Source organism: Dromaius novaehollandiae, chromosome 4 (assembly GCF_036370855.1).
Source record: "Dromaius novaehollandiae isolate bDroNov1 chromosome 4, bDroNov1.hap1, whole genome shotgun sequence".
Lineage (NCBI taxonomy): Eukaryota > Metazoa > Chordata > Aves > Casuariiformes > Dromaiidae > Dromaius > Dromaius novaehollandiae.
In genome coordinates, this window is record NC_088101.1 from 58,613,048 (window position 1) to 58,626,893 (window position 13,846).

At 39.9% G+C, this 13,846-nt stretch overlaps 2 protein-coding genes across 10 annotated transcripts in view; one reads left to right on the forward strand and one right to left on the reverse strand.

Moving 5' to 3' along the window:
- LNX1 (ligand of numb-protein X 1) overlaps positions 1-8,200 on the forward strand; it is a 90,091-nt gene extending 81,891 nt beyond the window's left edge. For all 3 annotated transcript variants that reach the window (XM_026093747.2, XM_026093749.2, XM_026093750.2), the window contains 2 exons: positions 6,837-6,995; positions 7,498-8,200. In XM_026093747.2, coding sequence (XP_025949532.2) covers positions 6,837-6,995; positions 7,498-7,633 — 295 coding nt within the window. In that variant the 3' untranslated portion in view covers positions 7,634-8,200. The remainder of the gene's footprint in view (positions 1-6,836; positions 6,996-7,497) is intronic.
- An 873-nt stretch (positions 8,201-9,073) lies between these two features.
- FIP1L1 (factor interacting with PAPOLA and CPSF1) overlaps positions 9,074-13,846 on the reverse strand; it is a 45,936-nt gene continuing 41,163 nt past the window's right edge. For all 7 annotated transcript variants that reach the window (XM_064511155.1, XM_064511153.1, XM_064511150.1 and 4 more), the window contains 2 exons: positions 10,143-10,280; positions 9,074-9,393 (listed from right to left, as the gene is read on the reverse strand). In XM_064511155.1, coding sequence (XP_064367225.1) covers positions 9,188-9,393; positions 10,143-10,280 — 344 coding nt within the window. In that variant the 3' untranslated portion in view covers positions 9,074-9,187. The remainder of the gene's footprint in view (positions 9,394-10,142; positions 10,281-13,846) is intronic.

Below are 13,846 nucleotides of genomic sequence, written 5' to 3' on the forward strand. Positions count from 1 at the left end.
CCTGCTGTGACGGCCAAACAACACATCCCTGCCTTGTGCTGGCGTGTTTTGGAGCTTGCTCTGGGGCTAGTGACTGCGTGGGCAGTGCTCGAGCGCGGATGGAGTGGGAGGAAGGCTGCGTGTCCTCCCTCTCAGAGGAAAGATTCCTCCTCCAGTGGAGAGGACGAGGTTCTTATTTCTGGTGAGAGGCGGTAACTGATGGCCCATAGCTTGCTGCCTCAGGCAATGCTACACTTTTCTCCCCCAGTCTCACTGCGGAGGGGCAGGCCTAGGAAAGTCTCACTCCTGCCCTGTTCTTCTGCACCCCTGAGCTCAACCACCTCCACAGCAATATGAAGGCACTGGAGTTCAGGCCATGCTCCTAGCAGAGAGATGGCAAGCGGCCTCTAGGTCTCATGGATGCTGAAACTGCAATGCTGAATCTTGCCTTCAGTCACCATCCATTGCTCTATGGGCTCAAACATTTGTGCCCTGCTGCATCGAAAACCTGTGCCCTCTGGTCACCAGCTACCAGCAGCCGCCTGAAGTCTCAATGTCCGCATTAGGTAACCGAGATGAAGGACAGAGCCCCGCAGTCCTAACAGACCTGCACCCAGTGCTCACATCAGACAGTCAGTGCTGCTTTGACATGCGAGAGGAAAAGAGGGTTTTACGCTTTCAAAAGCAGTATCTAAGCTCACTGTCCTCCCCCAGCAAAGGCTGCACGTGTGCAGCAATTCCCACCCCTGAGTCTAAAGGAAAATTAGCCCAAGTGTCAGCGAGTCTGAAAACAGGAAGTTCATTGTAATTCCATCCCCAGCTGCAACTGCGTGCACAGTGCGGCCCTTCTCTGCCAAATGAAAATGCGGGATTAGTATGCTGAACTGGTACGCTGGTTTCAAAGTCAGATTAGGACAGGGACCAAAACTGATCAGAACTGACAGTAACAAACACATACTTCATCCTTAGTGGTTGGTTGGTTGACTAGGGAGGCAAGGATCAGATTTGGGCTTGCGCGTTAGGTGTTATCAGACCCTTCAGTCTCACCCAGTGTGAATGCTGTTACCCTGATACTCTTGTACTGCTTCTCTGGGGCCCGCACCAGACATCTGGAAGCCCTTCAGCCCTCACCAGAACACGTATCGTATTAACTCATTTCCCTCCAGTCTGAGCATTTAGCTCTTCCCTGTCTGGCTTCCAGTTTGCTTTTGGCAAGCATCACATCCCAGTAGACATCAAGGTATTTTCCAAAGTCTCGCGACATTTTCCAGGCTGTCCCAGGAAATGATGCTGTCCAAATACACTTCTGACAGGTCCATCTTCCTAAAGGCGCCTGATGTGCAATGATGGGGCCAGATGGTGAAGATTCAGCTATTTAATTAAAATTGTGATGCCAATAGTAAAGCCATACCGCTTACTGGAGGGACTGCTCCAACGTGGGAGAACCTGAGAACCTTTGGTACAGCTGACTGAAAACTAGAAATGTCAAAATCAGGACTATGCAGGATCATAAGGTGTTTGGGAAGATGGGCAGGACAGGGCATGTCTACCTTAAAAAAATAAATACATAGAAAAGGCTGTAAAACTACTAGGCCAGGAACAGGCAAGATTAAAAAAGAAGAGGCTGGATGGTGAATTCTTTTAATTCTGCTAATGAGGGAAAGATGTGGCTTTACAAAGCAATGGCAATGCAGTGAGATGATTTATTTAAACCAAGCAAGGAAGGGAGCCCAGGGGAAGCCTCACTGTGCAAGACAGTTGATGAGCAAACTAAGGGGAGAGTTGAGCCTTTGGTGTTTAAAAAACCTGTGAGTGCTGCTGAAACTCCTGTGAAGGATGGTACTATAAAATGAGCTCCCTGAGATAAGCTAAGCGCTAAAGGACTTTGACAGGAGTCTACAAATCTCAGCCCAGAGCTGATGAAGTAGAAACAGACTAATGTTAATAATAACTACACGATTAACTGCAACATCCTTTATTTTTTAGGCTGGTGTACGGTAAATGTGTAATGCTCTGTAGTGCAGAACCTGGCCCTCTCTCAAGGTTGCATACGTGTTACAGAAATGGGCACAGATAAGAGAGATGAACACTGCGAGAAAATTATCCATTTTTGTGGAGCAAGTCAGTAGCAGAATCAGAGAGAGGTTATCTGACTCTGTGCACGGAAGCTCAAAGCCTTGCAAAAGCTGTCTCGCGTAATTTAAGGTTGGCAGGTCTCACCTAAATTTCTGCCCTTTTCTTGTGAGATCTTAAATTTGGCCTTGGCCATTTTTATACAGCTTGATAACACACAAACAACTCCTCTGTTCTTTCTGTAGTCCAATCCAATGTGTGGTGGTTATAAAATAGAGGCACATGTGCATCTGACATCTGTCAAAACTTGGCGTGCGTGTGAGCGGAGGTGCCGGGAGGCGGTAGGAAAGAGTGATGCGGGGAGTGCAGCATCCCAGCCCGACGCCTGACTTCAGAGGAGCTGGTTTGGTTGTTTGTTGTTGAGGAAGACAGGTCTCATTTGCTGTTTGAGGGGAACGTTGTTGTGAAGCATGCACAAAGAAAATAACGCATAGCAGCTGGCGAGAAACGTTGCCCTCGCATAGTGATGTTGCTTCTACTCTCGCTTGTTTTCCTGCTCTCCTTTCTCTTCTCTCCTCACAATTCCTCCCTCCAGCGAGCACTTAAAACTACTTCATAGATCAGCCTGTCATAACCTTTACAACATTAGTACTTCACACGAGTGCTTTTGCTCATCTGCAGAGTGAGGTGAGAAAGACAGTTGGCCAAAGTCATTCTGCAAACCAGGGGCAGAAATGAATCTAAGCCATGGAATTAGGGCAGAAACTTCCCCAGTTAACTCCATCCCAGCTGCAGGGCTTTGATGGGAGCAATTCTCAAATACTCGTCCACTCCCCTGCCAGTTATCTACTGTAACGGGGGGGGAAAAGTTCATGTTTTTCATTCCTGCTATTGCTGAAGACCTTCTGAAGTCAAATTGATTTTGATTCCTGAATCATAAGACTAATTATATTTTAGGAACAGAGACAAGGAATTTCTATACTTAGTTACTTGAAAATAAGGCTTTAAAAATGAAGGTGATGCAGTCAAAATGCTTTTAAATTCCTTGTGCATCAGTAAATTATGCTGAGATGCAGCATTTCTAACGATAGGATTCTGTGTCTAGACAGTTTATCCTCAGGTCCTGAATCTGAGGCAAGCTCACACAAATTACTCCTTGTCCTCGGCTTTCTGACTCTGTTAGAGTATTTACGCATAGAGGCAGTAAACTGTAAATTGCTTTGTTCCAATAACGAAGATGGCTCTCTTTGGACCTGTTGCAGTTTAGTGGGTTATGGCTGTTTAACTGGGTCAAGATGCACAGATCAGGGCGTCTTGGGTTACAACAGAAAACTAATCTACTCAAACACACTAAGTATCTTTGGATGACGCAAGTACAGCACTGTTTCATTTTCTCTTTGTGGTGCTTTTTTAGCTTGTCTTTATTACTACACAACTGTAAGCAGACCCAGACCCTTTGCTTGGGCAGAGCAGGCGGCTTTCCTTATGCGCTGAACTAGCCAGAGCAAAGAAGAGCCGCATTGCACACTGTTCAGCTCTGTGTACAGCTGCCTCCCACCATCCTTTCCACATTTCTGAAAGCGTTAATGAATAGCCAGTGTATGGTACATGGCCATTTTTATTCCTTCCATCCCATAGGATGGATGTATTGAAAGATCAAGTTAAAGGAGTGAATACAATGTATGCACTTACACTCTGTCCAAAGTCAATCTCCAGGTATGTCTCTGGGCCATGAAGAAAACTGTAGTGTTCTCTGAATTTCTAATATTTAGAAGGCAAACAAACCTAAATAGGTCAGATTGTAGTTCTGTGGGCATTTCTTTGGTACCGTTGCCACTGTAAGCACTGGGATGAGGCAAGGAGGTGCAGCCCCTGAAAAAACTGATTTGGCTGAAAAATGACCATTTCCGTTTCCTGTGGTATTTTTCAAGTCCCTGATACATCTTGTCACACAATTACACAAATAGCTGGGCAACAGCAAATGCACTGTATAATTATGCCAGTTAAGGTTAACTCTTAGTGCTCCTGAGTACAAACCTGAGGGAATGACATGAGCGTTCCCGCTGGCAGCACGGCTGTTTCCAGGCCCCAGGCTCAGCTGTTAGCATCTACTAGCACCAGATTTTGGCCAGTACAGCTCTCTGAGCTGTGATGTAAATAAGATCACTGAAATCAACTTTTCTTTCTTTCTTCTTTTTTTTTTTTTTTTTTTAATAATTGTAAGGCTGTGCTTTACAGCATGTCCTCGGTAACAGCTACACTGGCATAGCAGTGGTTTTCTTCCCTGGAAAAAGCTTTCATATAGTGGGACCTGATTGTCAATGCAGCTATTGACACACATGGTAAAGGCATCAAGGTCTTGAGTTAGCTGGGTACTGCCCACACAGCACTGCCACTAAAAAAACTAACCTGAAGTTTCAATGGCTGGACCCATAAGGGTCCATCGGGACTCATCGGGATACAGAGAATCCAATGATGTGCTTGGTCCTGTCCGTAAAGATCGAGAGGGACACCCTCCCCAAACAGGGTCAGGCCACTACTATGTGCTTAGTCTGAGACTGAGAGGGTCAGTGAATACCTTCACCGAGTAATATCCTAACCAACCCCACAACAGAACAGCTGTGTTGATGACAGCTATACCCATAAGGCAGTTTTAGGTCTGATTTCCAATGACAGGGAATAACTTCCCAGTCTGGCTTTAACCAGTAGCTCCCTGCAAACCTGCAAGGTAGGAACATCACAAGATGATCAGAGAAACAGTGATGTTACGCTGGCTATTAAATTCCAAAATTAATCAAAATCCTGGCGGGAGGTAGACTCCACTTCAGTCATCCTGAAGGAAACCGAAGTTGTGTGTTCTGCAACATTCCAGCATTGAGTTCTTTCCATTCAAGTTATGACCTAAGGGCAATGGACAACTGAAACTCAACTACTACATGAAGGGAAAAATACTTTTTTGCTTGCTAATATTAGGTAGACCATAAGGTAGTCCCACTGCCAGTGTACCATGTGTATTTTACTTGAATCTAGCATGGGCTTTGATAGCAAGTATGTGTTTATGCTTTACAGTCTGATGGAGACTAGGTAATTGATAGTCTTACAGAATGTATGCCTTGTTTGCTCTCACTATGTTTTTCTCTTGTGTCTTTACGTGGCAGACTCCTGCTTTTTAAGAAATTAGGATTGAGCCTATAACCTTTCCCTTTCAGCAATGTCCTCCTTCAGACAGTGAGCAGACCCCTGCCTCCCAAAATCAACACTAGGTTATAGCACTACTACTACTAATGGCTGAATCCTGGCATTGCTTGGTCATGACCTTGAGAAGTACCATCGAACATAAAGGTTTTAAGTGATTTTGTACATTTAAAAAGCCCACAGATGGTAAAGTAATAATCCCTGGCTGCCGATGAAAGAACCAAACGTCACCTGTTTCTTACATTAGCAGCCAGCAAATTCTTGTGCAAGTATTATATACCTACCGTCCTGGCAGCAGGTGACTATTTGTAGACCCTGGGGGACTAATGTAGTACTACTAAAAATCCTGCTGTGAAACACAGTAAAAGCATTATTTGACAAATGAAATTTTAAAAACTAGACACATTTGTCATTAAGATAAAATTAAGTGAAGTTGCCCTTCTGTACAAAAAGGGTCAGCAGTTCCTTGATTAGAAACCTAACGGGGCTCTGAATAAAATTTGTAAGGGTTACTTGCTGCAGGCCAGCCTAACATTTCAGATTTCGAATAGCAAAAGGATTTTTTAGACTCCTCAGTCATTCTTGGGCAAACTGATAATGAGGACTGGCTTAAATATTAAGGCCAGAAATTTCTGTTGCTGTGTATCTAATGAAATTAATGGGTTTTTTTCCCCCTTGGTTAAAAAACAAACAGTTATTCAAATTAACATACTCTGAGCAATATGCGAACACACTGTAAGAGTCTAGTCACCCACCCATCCTGCTTTACCTTGTCCCCTATTCCTTGTTTCAACTAAGCTTCGAATTACCCTAACTTTTAGTATCATAAAGACAAAAGGAGGGAGAGGCAGATCTCCTATCATTTGCCATAAAATACTGCACTAACCTTTATAGTCAGGACAAGCTATCTTCTCGACAGCAATATCACTGCTCCATAACACTGTCCTTCCAGGACGCAAATGTACAATATACTTCTCTGGTTTTCCATGCTGCAGCTACAAGTTGCCACCTTACTTGGTAAAAGCTGAAAATTCCTCCTTCTACTGGTATTCTTCTGTAATTCTGGCTTACTTTACTGGCCTTGAAATTTTTTAGTTTTGACATGCATCATAGTTCATATCCATCTTTTTAATATATGTCCTAATGCCTGACTACTTATGAAAGTTACTATCACATACATACAGGCTCTTATCTGGAAGATAAAACAAACCATTGAACTTGTACCAGGTAGGTGAAATGCACTTTCTAGAGCTATGGTTTACAAATATTAAATCCAGTCTCAGTTAAAATATTTTTCTCTATCATTTTCAATTGCAACTGAAATGCTTGCATTACCTATTGTCCCAGGAACCAACTGATTTCATCATTTAAAGCCAAGAATAGGTAGTAATTTGTACTTCTAGGTTAACTGGTTGTAGACTACAGCACTACAAAACGAGAAGGAAAATGTGTGTTGAATACAGTGGAACTTTGATGCTATTTCATGTTTTCAAAACACTCTGCTAGTATATGAGAAAGCAGATGAATCATTAATGATCCATCAGAATCTAAGTTAATCGTAAGACACTAACTGAACTGGTTTGTTTCAGGTATTTGTACAGCTGCAAAGAAATCATATTACGAAGAAATACAGCAGGAAGTCTTGGCTTCAGCATTGTAGGAGGTTATGAAGAACATACTGGGAACAAACCATTCTTTATCAAATCCATTGTTGGGGGAACACCAGCATATCATGACGGAAGAATCAGGTAATGACAACTATCTAATAAAAAGTAGCATTTAAGTAGTTCTTTCATCTAGTTCACAAGTGTTTTTACACGTTTACATGAACACAGTGTAAAGAAAGGACTTGCTGATAGAAAAACAAGTATACTGCATATGAGTGCATTAAAAATTTCTGGCGAACTCAATGGATTACAGAATAATTGAACTCTGACAGATCTAGAAATAGGCTGTTTTCCTGAACTTCTATATATTTGCCTTCACAGTTGAATAGAAGTATGTTTCAGATCTATAGCAAGTAGTGTAGGCATAAGTAAAAAGATATGTATTGTAAGCTGCGGGGGCAGGGAGGAAGTCAGCCTACAAAGTAGCAGCCATCACAGAGAGGCTTCCCTACATCCCCAGCTTAAAAATAATTATATCGCCCCTGCCCCTCTGACTTGAGGACATGCTTTAGCATTTGCAGGCATTTAAGACAAGATGTCACCTCTTTTAATGGTTCTCTTATCTATGCCTTTGGTTTTTCAGATGCGGTGACATCCTCCTTGCTGTCAATGGCAGGAACACGTCAGGAATGATGCATGCCTGCTTGGCAAGGATGCTCAAAGAACTGAAAGGAAAAATTACTCTCACTATTGCGTCCTGGCCTGGCACTTTTTTATAAAACAAGTCTTCACGGACAGTATCACAAGTAATTTAACACGGGAAAAATATGGACGTCAGTCGTCCTCACTTTTTGGCGGGGATCAAATATGTTTATAAAAAAAAGGTTTGTGAAATTTCAACCTGCATGTAAAGAAAAGTCAAGTTTAGGCAAAGCAGGGACACCTGTCAGAGAATCACTTCAGAGCGATTTAAGTTACAGACTTAAGTCTTTGCTTCCCATGTTCTCAAGATTTTTTTTTTAATATATATATTTATAATGCATTATAATAATCATGAAATTTAAGGAGCAGCAGTAGCTCCTGTTCACCCACTTTACTTTGATTTATAAAAGAAATTTATGAATAACTTATGGAAAAACTCCTAGCAATCTGATGAATTACTTTTCTAATTCAAGAATATCAGGTGAAGGTTTTTACCTGACACATTAATAGCACTTTGATTTTCCGTACCTTTTCATGGTCGGCATGAAGCTGGTATTTTGAAGACTTTCAAGTATTGTTTGTTAGTCTGTAAAGCTGTGAATTAAGTTTTACTTCTAAAATTATTAAAAATAACTGTAACTGTGTACTTGTACAGGTATTATTTTCACCCCAAACCGAAAGAACTCGTTCCCCTGATAGTTTCTAATCTACGATTTTTACATAGAATTTTTTTTTTTAAATAAATACACTTCACTCTGCTAATGTCACCAAGTAAGACTTTAAATATTGCTCTGACAAGGCAGTATAATTTTTGCAGGACTGCCATGCCAATCTCACTTCATAGTGTTCTGACTGGAGTAAATTGAAAGTGATGATGGATTTATTTTTTTTCTTTAAAATAGTCTTTACCTTTCTCTGCAAACTACCCAAGTTTTGAAGTCTTCTGTTTCTTCCTCAAAAGCTGACAATGGGAAGAGGCTGTGTCCATTCATCTTTATCATGTTAGGGACAGCCATCTCCCTCTAACACAGACTACAATGAATTTTCTCTTAAGCCACTGAAAAGCAGTAGGACAGATGTACAGCTTAGTTTATCCTTATGCACCCACACATACTAGGCACAATTACCAAGTACAAGATCACTACAGTCAGCATTCTATCAGGCTAAAACCAGTCAGCAACTTTCCAGATTTTCCCTTTTTTTTGTTGTTTTGCTTCAGAACAATGTTCTTGAAGTGTCTGGAATTCTTCCTTGTCCCTGTAGTAAAGGATGACCTTTTTAGATATGAACTCCAAGGGCTATACTAAACTCATACCATTCCAGATGTCAGTATATAATAAAGCAAATGCAAACGGTTTCTAAACCTGGAAGAATGACCTTCCTACTAGATTATGGAAGAAAGGAGACAATTTAATAAGGAGAATTCAAGCCCTACATATACTGCAAGAGCATTAGTGTCTAGATCTCAAATGAAATTTTCTCACTGTGTCTTAAAAGACAAAGTCAGTCCAGGAATCTTAACATGAAAAATTCATTCTTTTATTTCCAAAAAAACAAAGTAACCTTCAATTTCATACTAACAGAACAAGATTAAGAGCAAATTATCTTAATACCCAGAAAAATAACAGGATTTATAGTAATCTATTTCTGGCACTAATATATATGCAAGTAGGCAAAAACCACACCAGCCTATTCTGCAGGGGCAGCTTCAGTGTTTTCCTGTTCTGGAGCAGGTTCACCACTGGCTTCTTTTCCTTCTTTGCTTCTTTTGGATTTTTTGTGTTTGTGCCTTCTGTGGCTGTCCCCTTCTTCACTGTCATGACGGCGTCTGCTGTTACTAAAATAAAAACAGGGGAAAAATACCTCAAACCATTGCACAGGTAGGCCTGACACGTTGGGCCCCATTTCATGGCAAAGTACTGAATAATTAGTCTTTGCATTTGTATTTGAAAACTGGCACCTGCTCTTTTTCTGTCCCCACATAGTATTTGGTGTCAGGGTCAAAATGAATTTTTGATGGCATGGTACATATACCCACTCATGCTGTACTTTTTACTGGGAAATCTGAATGATTTTTCACATTTGTAACCCATAATCAAATTGCAATACTTTTAGTAATATCATGTCTCTACCAGCATCTATTAAAGAGTTTTAAATTTTTACTGATCCCTTTCCCCGGACTTAACCTTTATTTCAAACTTTAAAAGGATTAAGTAAGTTGAACATTTATATGAAGTGAACATAAGAGTTCTTTTACTTACTTTGTAAGAATCATTGCTAAGTTTTTATGCAATGCTGCTGAATGCTAGCTTCACTCTGCCTCTTTCTGACTCCCCACTTTTCCCCTTCTGTCCCCAAATTCATAATTTCTGTTCACTAGCTAAGACTGTATTAAACATCACTCAACATGAAGTTATCGGGGCCAACATCTCATTTTGTCTGTCCACATTTTATATGGCAGACTTGGAACAAGTAGTACATCTAAGTGTTTACAGTCTTTCCAGAAGACTCCAGTTGTTTGGGGTTCTTTTTAAAATTTATTTTTTTAAACTGGTCAAGTCTTTCATATCCTATTAAAAATCAAACCTTCGAGATGACTTGTGCCTAGTGTCTTCCTTCTCTCTGTGTCTCCTTTCTCTGTGTCGGTCTTCTTTCTCTCTGCTTGTTCTATGGCGGTCATAGCCTCTTTCTGCATAGTCTCTGTATCTGTATCGTTCTTCATCACTGATTTAAAAAAGATGATCTTTTCAGGACAGTAATACTAAAGCAGTATGTAAAAAAAAAAATTCTTCTATGCACCAAGATAAACATCAGAAGAAACTTAATGCTGTTTCTGGGTTTATAAACATGATCCACAATATATGTTAAAAGGACATTAAGGCTCTTTACCTCACACACTAGACTAGTAGGGTTTAATGCCATTTTGAAAGGGGACTGCTCTACAAAAATGGAAAAAGAAATAATGCGAGTGTTACAGTAAATATATACAGGCGTTATCAACAAGCAGTTAGTTAGCTTAAATCTGTATCTAGCTGTGAATGAAGTACAACTCTACTTAAACTTTAGTAATGTTTTCACTTCAGTGTGCATATCACACACTTAGCACATCTTCTAGATGTTCCAAGGCATAGGGGTAAATTACATTTTTGGTACATTTGACCTATTTCCTTACATCAGCTTCAAGAAAGGAAAATCTAGGAACAAAGAAACTGACAGTAAAATATACTCAATGTTTTGGGTTGCTTTTTAAATTAATTTCTCTACAATGCCAATGCTGTCCCTACTTCCGCTGCCCTCTGGGATTACCACAAGCCCTTCCCTGCCACAGAGCTGGTAAGAAAACTAAATACTGCAGGCTATACCAGAATTTAAAGTCTTTACTTAAGACTGTATTTTCATGTTTTGTCTTGATGAGAAGGGCAGTGATAAGAGTTTTCTGAAATTTATAAAGTAACAGTAGTATGTCTATTTAGCCAATGGCACCCAACTGTTGTATTAGCATAGCATAATACAATTTCTTTACTCAGTAAAGAAAAGCATACCCAGATACAGTATCCAGATGTCCTTTGCCAACACTCAATAACAATGAACTTTTACTACAACTATTAATGTATTACATGAAGTCTCAGTCACCACAGTTCAAACGATCCCAACCAAGCCACAAAGAAAGGCACAATGTGACCAGACTTTCTGAGGCAGTAACCTAAAATATGTAAGAATTTAGATGCTATTAAGCTGGTACAAGAACTAAGTGTTTTGTGCTTTCAATCTCTGCCACCATTTACCATTACAAAAAAAAAAGTCTCTTCCTGAGGTCCCTGATAGTAGCAGAATCCGTATTGTTCCACTGAAGATTGTGCAAGGAGCACAGCTCAACCCTAAAGAGACTTCTTGTGCCCTGGAGCAACAAGAATTTAGAGCAAAACAATTTTATTTGCCATAAGCTGGATCCAGTGAGATCCCATCCCAAATGAGAACAAATACATCAGTAACTTGTTACAACTATGCTTGAAAACATTGGGGGGGGGGGGGAGACGGGGGGGAGGAGGGAATGGCTGAAGCAATAGTTCCAGTCTTTCTATGAAACTTTGATTATATTATGAAGCAAGTTTCAAGAATTACAAATTAGCAGTTTAAGACAGCATAAGAAAAGCAAAGAAAGCTCAGAAAAATCTCAGTTTTTCCAACAACATTAAAAATATCTTATGAGGTATCAAAATACAGGAAAACTATAGCTACTAATAATGAACTTGAAGTTATGACCTGTCACTCAATAATATAACTGCATTGATTAATGAGTATTCTGTTATAAAATCTTAAACTTGTACTTATAACCACGGATCTGAGCGTAAGCAGATACAATCCTCAAAAGTATGTTTGTGACAGATGTCACTATCACTCCTTAAACTTCACAGAATTCTTGCTATTCCCTCTTAAGACAAACACAGTGTTTGACTTCATTAAACACTTTTAAAGACATTATGTTAAATTGAACAGAGTATGTCTCCCACAACAGCGCTCTAAAACACTAACACAGCAGCTTAAAAAAAAAATTTAAGACCATAGAGCCACACAACATGAACTGTGATCAGACTACTCCAAGGCCAGCTTAAGACACCATAGGCTATATAGTCTAGGGTATGACAAGAAATTCCTATACTCCACCAAGATGTCCAATTCCCTATCATGTAAACTCAAGCAGTTTAAAAAAAAAAAAAAAAACACAGTGCTGAAACCTAATGTCCTGTGCCTTTAACCTACTTCCATCTGTATTGATCATTTAACATTATTTCACCCTTAAGTTTCTACTCTACTGTCAGGGTGGAGGGAGGAAGATATCGACAGCCGAAGTCCCTTTCTACTGAGTATTTCTACTCATCTGAAAAAACTGAGGCTTTAGCAAAAGGGGTAAAACTGACAACAGAAGTCTTTTCCTATCAAATGTCAAAGAAAGACCAAGGTTAAAAACAACTGCCAGTTTGCAGAACCAGTCAAACGGAAAAGAAAAGTGGCCCAGCTTACAGAGCAGTTACTTTGGCAGTTCAGCATGCCAGGCTTCATTTGATCAAAATCTGAAGCGCATCTCAACTCGGAGCTCAATACCACAGCACTACAAGGATGATAGCACGTGCCTGCAGAGAGCTAGACATAAAGCTCAGGTTTGGAATATAAAAAGTATCATGTTAAAAATGAAATTAGAATTAGGTTCTGAAATCTACAAAGACATTTATAACCAAAGGTAAAGACTAATTTGAACAGCAACTGAAAATTTTCATTAGACACAAGATCGCTGTACTAACACATCTTTAAACTGCTACTGTTCGTCACAATTTTAAGAGCCTCAATTTCTGGGGGCTTGGAGTGATAGAAAAAGGTAGAAATAATTAAAGTACAGTTTACTCACAACATCAAACATCACTTCCCAAAACTAACATTTTGAGGATCTAACTGATAATTGTAATTGTACCTAATCGATAATTGATAATTTTATCTAATTAAAAAGTTAAAATTTGAACATCTACCACTGCCTTTTGATGTGTATGCTCTTGATGGTGCTTTTAAAACCTTATTTTGGTAAACTATCCCTAAGGAATCATGACAGATTGTAAATGTGTTTGAAAATAAACAACTCTTCTTTAAGTAAAGCAAAAAAAAAAAAATCACTGTTTTCCAAATCCAATACATTAGAGGACTTTTCAGGATCAAGAATGAATACCATATACCCTATAGTAAACAAGTAATCTCCTCTTCATTTTCTATCTGGGTTTAAGTTATAATTACCAGAGGCTGCAGGGATAGCTTTGAGAGCACTACAACCTACTGAAGAGCACAAAATATTATCTGTGCCCTCTGGACAAAAAAATCCCAAATGCAGTCCAATCCATAAAAAGTTCCTTCTCTACCTCTTTGGTTACCTCTTCAAAATAAGACTGAAAATTTACAACAAGCTACATGAATAATGAGACCCTACTTTGGTAACAATGCCTAACTTGTGATATCTATATTCATAAACATTACCATGTATTTAAAAAAAATTTCAACAAAGAATCACAGAAAAATGTAGTTGGAGGTCAGTGGGAGTAACCCCTGCTCAATACAGGGCTAAGTTAAGAGTTGGGTCAGGTTGCTCAGGGCCTTCTCTAGGCAAACTTTGAATATCTCCATGGCTGGAGATTCCACCACCTCTCTGAGCAATGTGTCTCAGTACCTGACCACCCTTTTTGTCATTTTTTTTCCCCCCACCCAACGTCTTTATTGGAATTTCCCTTGCTGCAGCTTGTGATTGTTAT